The sequence below is a fragment of the Triticum aestivum genome, chromosome 1A (assembly GCF_018294505.1).
Source record: "Triticum aestivum cultivar Chinese Spring chromosome 1A, IWGSC CS RefSeq v2.1, whole genome shotgun sequence".
NCBI classification, from domain to species: Eukaryota; Viridiplantae; Streptophyta; class Magnoliopsida; order Poales; family Poaceae; genus Triticum; species Triticum aestivum.
In genome coordinates, this window is record NC_057794.1 from 512,967,151 (window position 1) to 512,975,040 (window position 7,890).

Consider the following 7,890-nt stretch of genomic DNA (forward strand, 5'->3'; position numbering starts at 1 on the left):
ATTTAGCCGACAAGCGCCGCTCCGACCGCATCTTCGCCGTCGATGACTGGGTCTTCCTCAAACTGCATCCCTACGTTCAGCGTTCGGTGGCCACCCGCGCCAACCAGAAACTGGCGTTTCGCTACTTTGGTCCCTATCAAGTGATCCAGCGCATTGGTGCCGTTGCGTACAAGCTCCGTCTACCGGACTCCAGCACTGTTCACCCAGTCTTCCACGTCTCCCAACTGCGGCAAGCACTCCCTCCCACGGAACAGGCGCAAGTCCAACTACCAGCAACGGCTGCTTCAAGTCCCGTACCAGAGGAGATTTTGCAAGACCGGCAAGTGCAACGTGGTGCCGCTCAAGTGTCGCAGGTCCGGGTTCGCTGGACTGATCAACCACCCGAGTTGGCCACGTGGGAAGACCGCGCTGAGCTCCAGCATCATTTCCCAGCGGCACCAGCTTGGGGACAAGCTGTGTCTGAAGGAAGGGGGGATGTTACGCCCTCGAGCAAGGTGGCTCCATCGACCAAGGCCACGCAGGCTCCTGTTGGGCTGGAACGAGCGCGCCGACAGCCCAAGCCCAACAGTCGCTACCCGGCCTATGTGTGGGATACCACGGGCGGAGTTAAAAGCAAGCCAAGCCCTCTTGCGTGAGGTGGCGATTGAGTACTGTACCAGGCGGCGGCTACCTACCCCGATCCCCTTTCCCTTCCCTTGCTTCTCTCTCAAGAACCCTAGCTAACGAGTGAATCGGTGTACCAAAACCATATCTGTGAGTGATTTGCTAGCGGGAGCGTAACACCTGTGAAACTTGTTCTCTCGATGCAATTTTCTCTTTCGATAACTCTCGCTATTTGACTACGTCGCTATCGCCTAGCGGAGTCTTCAACCCGGTGGGTCGGCACCCTCTCAAAATGGCTGCATCGCCTCCGGTCTCAAATGCTCGAATGAATAGGGTAAGCAACCAGGGACAATCGAAGGTAAAGAAACACCATAGATGTCGAGCCAAGGAGACAAGCTCGTCGAGAACAAGGTCACTCATCGCAGAAAGGGATGGTGTTCCCGATGTCGTGGACGTGCAGCCGTCGTTGAGAAGGGGAATCGTATCCCCTTCCGCTAGGGATGAGAACGCCGACCCGCTGGGACCAAACAACATAGGTCGCACTGGATAGCAACACCAAAGGGGAAAGTGCCAGATCTGCAAGATATAATATCGCTTGCCACCGCCACACAAAACTCTAAGCCATCGGATGCCTCCACACCACGGCATCACTCACCCAAAACCATGCCTTCTCGAGGCGGCGTCTTCAGGGAGAACACAGCACGCATGGCACCATCGCCACCCAATCCGAAGCAAATTTCGAGCTTTTGCTCGGGAATGGGGCTGGAGTTGGGAGGATGGGTCCTTATTAGTGGCCTCGAGGGGGTGCCATAACGACAATAGATTGCGCACTCCTGATTCTCCTTGTTTCATACTTCCTCCGTCCCAAAATTCTTGTCTTTTAAGACAAGGATTTTATGACGGAGGTAATATATACTCCCTCTATAAAAGTGATCTAAACGATTTTATATATCTTTACATAAGGAGTACCTTCAATTCTTGTGTGGACGATCTCAATGGCATTCTTAACTATGCAATCTATTTTATTTTGTCCTTTTGTACCTTTCATTTTTCTGGCCGAGCCTCTCGTTCTTTTCGTTGCATCATACAGTACTATTCATATACGTACGACCTTCGTAATAAGTGTGATCATGTGGATAAACGTACGCACCTCTCTCAGTCCAGCTAGTCATGGCAGTGAGCGGTCTGCCTTTCGTACAAAACATGCACACATGACGCACATGAAGCCACCAACTGCTCTAATTTTCGACCCCATTACAGCAAACCAAACACACGTACTCCCTCCGTTCCAAATTACTCATCGCAGAAATAAATGTATTTAGAATTAAAATACATCTAGATACATCCATACATGCGAAAGTAATTCGGAACGGAGGGAGTACGTACGTAACGGCATCGGCATCTTGACGCAGCTTCCTTGATCCAAGACGTAGTCCCTTCTTCCTGACTGCCCCAAATAATTAATCAACAGCTCGGACCCGGCCGTGCATCACTACACATGCATGTGTTAGAGAGTAAGACAACTCTGTGTTGTGTCAGTGGACAAGCCAATCTGAAGAATCTGTCTTAGTTACCGTTCTGCAATCTTGAACTTGTATACTGCCGAAGCGAAGTTTGTTGACCACTAGTGTGCAGCCACACTACTGCTGCGGAATGGTGCTGTTAAGCCTCGCCTAATCGCGCAGTTTAGGGTCGAACTATGTGCGCGATGAAGGCATACAAATAAATCATGTATCTGAAAGTGAAACGTGTGTGATAACTAATCTATCAGGCACGATTTAGAAAAGAGAGCCGCGTGTGCATTGTTCGATCATCCAACGGGCATGGGAGCTCATACTAAAGCACACGAGAAGAGAAGGAGGACAGTAGGGCGGGACATATGGAAATAAGTGGACGCATAAGACGGGTAACAATGTCTTCCGTTGGAACACACATGCATTTGTACTATAGTTGAAATTAACAAATTTAGTGTGTTTAGCATCAAAAGTTCGTTCGTTGCCCTTAGCCACTGAGTAACCCTAGTCCTAGAATGTACTATTTCTTTCGCTGCGGGGGCCTAAAATATCTAGCTACAAGTAACTCTCACCTGTCAAGTATCCCAGTCGACCAATCAACACCAAAATTAAAGGCGCTGTACCCATCAGCAAAGCGACTAGCAGCAGATAGAAAGAGACCAAAAGAGTCTAAAACGCTTTACGTACCACGCAATATCACAAAGATGCGTACGTGACAGACTAGACTGCGCTGCAGCAGGGCCGGCGTCGTCAGTGAAGGGACGAATATGGCTGGAAGCTGCAGCACGCCGCCCCCAGCAGCAGCAGTCCACCGGGGAAGGCGACGTCCCAACGGCCGCCCAAGCCCGCCTATAAATCCCAACGGATCTCCCCGCCGTAACCACACACCAACAACGATCGTCGTCGTCTCGTGCGGCCCCGACACGTGCGTTGCTGGTAGTTACAGTGAGTGATAGTGAGCCATGGCGACGATGAGAGCCGCCGCCGCGCTGCTTGGCGCCGTGGTGCTGCTGTGCGCGCTCCGTCACGGCGGGGCGCAGCGGTACGAGGCCATCTACAGCTTCGGCGACTCCATCTCCGACACCGGCAACCTCTGCGTCGGCGGCTGCCCGTCGTGGCTCACCACGGGCCAGTCGCCCTACGGGGAGACTTTCTTCAAGCGCCCCACCGGCCGCTGCTCCGACGGCCGCGTCATCGTCGATTTCCTCGGTACCTACCTACCACTCGGTCTATGTAAGCTGTAAATATGGCGGCCGACATGATGGTGAACGTGACAAAGTTGGTGTATACGTGTGTGTGCAGCCGAGCACTTTGGGCTGCCGCTGCTGCCGGCGTCCAAGGCCGGCGGCGACTTCAAGAAGGGCGCCAACATGGCGATCATCGGCGCCACCACCATGGACTTCGCCTTCTTCCAGTCCATCGGCCTCAGCGACAAGATCTGGAACAACGGGCCCCTGGACACCCAGATCCAGTGGTTCCGGAAGCTCCTCCCGTCGGCCTGCGGCAAGGACTGCAAGAGGCACCTCTCCAAGTCCCTGTTCGTGGTGGGCGAGTTCGGCGGCAACGACTACAACGCGGCGCTCTTCTCCGGTCGCACCATGGCCGACGTGAGGGGCTACGTGCCGCGGGTCGTCAGCCACATCGTCCGTGGCCTCGAGGTAACCTACTCCCTACTTTGTCCACCACCTCCCCACTAATCTCACCGGCTCCTCTCAGGTAGGTGGCTGATGTGATCATCTAACATTGTGTGTGTTAATTTGGACGTATTTTTGTGCAGAACATGATCAGACTAGGCGCGATGGACGTGGTGGTGCCGGGGGTGCTCCCCATCGGGTGCTTCCCGATCTACCTGACCCTCTACGGCACCTCCAACGCCGGCGACTACGACGGCGACGGGTGCCTCAAGAGCCACAACGAGCTCTCCGCCCACCACAACTCGCTGCTCCGGCGGAGCCTCGCCAACCTCCAGAGGACCTACCCCCGCACCAGGATCATGTACGCCGACTTCTACGCGCAGGTCATCCAGATGATCCGGGCCCCTCAGAATTTCGGTAAGTTGATGATGCAGTTTCGTCTTCAAAACTTTTAAGTTACACATGTCTATATATAGCAACCATACATATCTTCCTATATGTTTAAAAATCTTCCCACGGCGCATTGTTGTACTACTACATGTGAAGTAGGAATATCCATCCTTGTGTAAAGTCGTTGTGCCCGGCCAAACATGCCTGTCCGGAGCAGCAAGGCGACGCCGTCTTTACATGTGAAGTAGGAATCGAGCTGCCGTGAGAGAGTTGAAGTTTCGGTGATCACGACACGCACGTTCATTCAGTAGGTGTAGACAGGTAGCTAGGGCACACGGGGGGCATGCAAGCACGCTCATGGCCTAGCTACCTAGCTACTCCGCGAGAGACATACATACATTTATCCAAAGTTGAGTCACATTGCTGCTTTCTTTGACGTAGAGAAAAGCTAAGCTAGGTGCATGCACGCACAATAAGCTTTGGACAATATGGTCTCCTGGATTCTTAGCCCACCGGCGACTCATTCGGCTAATTATCAGTGGTCGAGTTGTATATGCTCTCTCTCGGGACCATGACCCCTGTCTCTGTCCTGTCCATATAATTTGGGAATCAATACCCGTCTAACCAGTTGGCATGCATGCATGACCCAATTATTATGAAATGAGGGCGTGACAGTGTGCGTATAGTATAGTAATACTGACGCAAATCACTGTGCATGCATGTGACGGGCTCTTCTTTCCGTGTATAACGGCGTATAATTTGACAGAGAGATGCCCCGAAAAGTCATGTTCACGAAGATAATAATACTAGCATGCCCATGTTCATGATACTGTGCACGATCTCATCCATCACGTACCATAATCGTCTCCTCATGGTCATCGGTACGTGACAAAGCGGTCTGGATCACGCATCAGGACGCATACTGATTGGCAGTAGTAAAATGAAGAACAAGGATGCATGGGCTGATAGAAACGGCTTTGGTGCGTGTGGTTTTCAGGCCTCAAGTACGGGCTGAAGGTGTGCTGCGGCGCCGGCGGGCAGGGCAAGTACAACTACAACAACAAGGCGAGGTGCGGCATGGCCGGGGCGAGCGCCTGCGCCGACCCGCAGAACTACCTCATCTGGGACGGCATCCACCTCACGGAGGCGGCGTACCGTTCGATCGCCAACGGGTGGCTCAAGGGCCCCTACTGCAGCCCCCGCATCCTGCACTGATCATTTTTATTTATGGATTCGTTGTTTTATTTATTTACTTTATTGACTTGATGATGCGTTTTCTGATCAAGTGTGGTGGGATCAATCGATGCGTCATGTGTGTGTGTGTGTGTGGATGTAACAGCTAATATATATGATGGATGTTCATGGGGTAATTAATTAATTATTAGGTTGCCTCCGGAGAATGAATAAATAAAACTATAGATGTGTTGTTTGAGGTAATTATATCATTTAACTGTAAACTGAGGAAATAGCTTCGAGCCCCTCTGATTAACTAAACTGAGGGAATGAATTCAACGAGGTCATCACTTCCCTTGCTATGTTTGGTCAGTTCCGCTTGACAATGATTTTGGTGATTGATTCCGCATCAATCCATTTGCTATGACGTTCGCGGCCGATTTCCTTCATCCGCCATGTTCGTCAAGTCTTGGCATGCATTTGCGAATCAATCTATGGTTGGATGTTTAGGAGGACAGTGGTATCCCCAACCCATCAGAGTTGAAGTTCTAGACTTGATATTGGTGCTCGCATTTTTCTAAATTTATTTCAGACTTTCTAACGATGTGCTTTCAGTGAAAGGAGACTTTTTCGTCGACTACGAAGACGACTGTGGCGGCGCCGTCCATCTCAAGATAATGTGTCAGCTCAGTCTCTTGAAGATGCTAATAGGGGTAGGGCGTACGTGTGTGTGTGTGTTTATAAAGATGAGTGTATGGACAAACGACTCCACGACAAAGTTTTCTTGCTAGGCCGGTTTTTGCAGGCCCATTTCACGTGGAACACTTTGAAAATTTCAAAGTTAATAGCCTAGGTGTTGACCAATCCAGGCTCCAGTCCAGCTGGTCAAGGGTGAAGAGGAGGCTGTTGGGGAACGTAGTACTTTAAAAAAATTCTTACGATCACGCAAGATCTAACTAGGATATGCATAGCAACGAGAGGGGAGAGTGTGTCCACGTACCCTCGTAGACCGAAAGCAAAATCATTTAGTAACGCGGTTGATGTAGTCGAACGTCTTCACGATCCAACCCATCCAAGTACCGAACGTAAGACACCTCCGTGTTTAGCACACGTTCCGCACGGTGACGTCCCTCGAGCTCTTGATCCAGTTAAGGACAAGGGAGAGTTCCGTCAGCACGACGGCGTGGTGACGATGTTGATGATGTGATCCGCGCACGGCTTCGCCTAAGCACTACGACAATATGACCGAGGTGGTAAACTGTGGAGGGGGACACCACACACGGCTAAGACAATTGATCTTGTGTGTTCTAGGGTGTCCCCTGCCTCCGTATATCAAGGAGAAGAGGGGGATACTGGTCGGCCCCTGTAGGGCGCGCCAGAAGAGAGGAGTCCTACTAGGACTCCGAGTCCAAGTAGGATTCCACTTGGTGGAAGGGGGAAGAAGGAAGGGAGAGGGAGAGGGAAAGGGGGGCCGCGCCCCCTCCCCTAGTCCTATTTGGACTCCCCATGGGGGCGCCACCTCCTCGTGGCCTGCCCTCTCTCTTCCCTAAGGCCCATGTTGGCCCATTACTTCCCCTGGGGCTTCCGTAACCCTTCGGCACTCCGTTTTTACTCGGTACCTCTCGGAACTCTTCCAGTGTCCGAATAACATCGTCCAATATATCATTCTTCATGTCTAGCCCATTTTGAGACTCATCGTCATGTCCGTGATCTCATCCGGGAGTCCGAACAAACCTCAGTCATCAAAAACACATAACTCATAATACAAATCGTCATACGTTAAGCGTGCGGACCCTACGGGTTCGAGAACGATGTAGACATGACCGAGACACATCTCCGGTCAATAACCAATAGCGGAACCTGGATGCTCATATTGGCTCCTACATATTCTACGAAGATCTTTATCGGTCAAACCACATAACAACATATGTTATTCCCTTTGTCATTGGTATGTTACTTACTCGAGATTCGATCGTCGGTATCTTTATACCTAGTTCAATCTCATTACCCGCAAGTCTCTTTACTCGTTTCGTAATGCATCATCCCGTAACTAACTCATTAGTCACATTGCTTGCAAGGCTCATAGTGATGTGCATTACCGAGAGGGACCAGAGATACCTCTCCGATACACGGAGTGACAAATCCTAATCTTGATCTATGCCAACTCAACAAACACCATCGGAGACACCTGTAGAGCATATTTATAATCACCCAGTTACATTGTGACGTTTGATAGCACACAAGGTGTTCCTCCGGTATTCAAGAGTTGCATAATCTCATAGTCAGAGGAACATGTATAAGTCATGATGAAAGCAATAACAATAAAACTAAACAATCATTATGCTAAGCTAACGGATGGGTCTTGTCCATCACATCATTCTCTAATGATGTGATTCCGTTCATCAAATGACAACACATGTCTATGGTTAGAAAACTTAACCATCTTTGATTAACGAGCTAGTCAAGTAGAGGCATACTAGGAACACTCTGTATGTCTATGTATTCACACATGTACTAAGTTTTCGGTTAATACAATTCTAGCATGAATAATAAACATTTATCATGATATAAGGAAA

General features: G+C 50.4%; 1 protein-coding gene across 1 annotated transcript; it reads left to right on the forward strand.

The window, feature by feature from the left end:
• Positions 1–2,989: 2,989 nt before the first annotated feature.
• Positions 2,990–5,534, forward strand: LOC123061491 (GDSL esterase/lipase At5g45910). Its single transcript, XM_044484615.1, has 4 exons — positions 2,990–3,326; positions 3,420–3,775; positions 3,895–4,168; positions 5,139–5,534. Exons 1-4 carry the CDS (start codon positions 3,080–3,082, stop codon positions 5,354–5,356), a joined length of 1,095 nt encoding a protein of 364 aa, XP_044340550.1. The 5' UTR covers positions 2,990–3,079; the 3' UTR covers positions 5,357–5,534.
• Positions 5,535–7,890: the final 2,356 nt, after the last annotated feature.

What these genes read in the sequence shown, in the direction of transcription:
- LOC123061491 (XM_044484615.1), top strand. Translation starts at nt 3,080, where the DNA reads ATGGCGACGATGAGAGCCGCCGCCGCGCTGCTTGGCGCCGTGGTGCTG. An exon ending in CGTCATCGTCGATTTCCTCG is followed by an intron (nt 3,327 to 3,419) that starts GTACCTACCTAC and finishes GTGTGTGTGCAG; the next exon opens with CCGAGCACTTTGGGCTGCCG. An exon ending in CCGGGCCCCTCAGAATTTCG is followed by an intron (nt 4,169 to 5,138) that starts GTAAGTTGATGA and finishes TGTGGTTTTCAG; the next exon opens with GCCTCAAGTACGGGCTGAAG.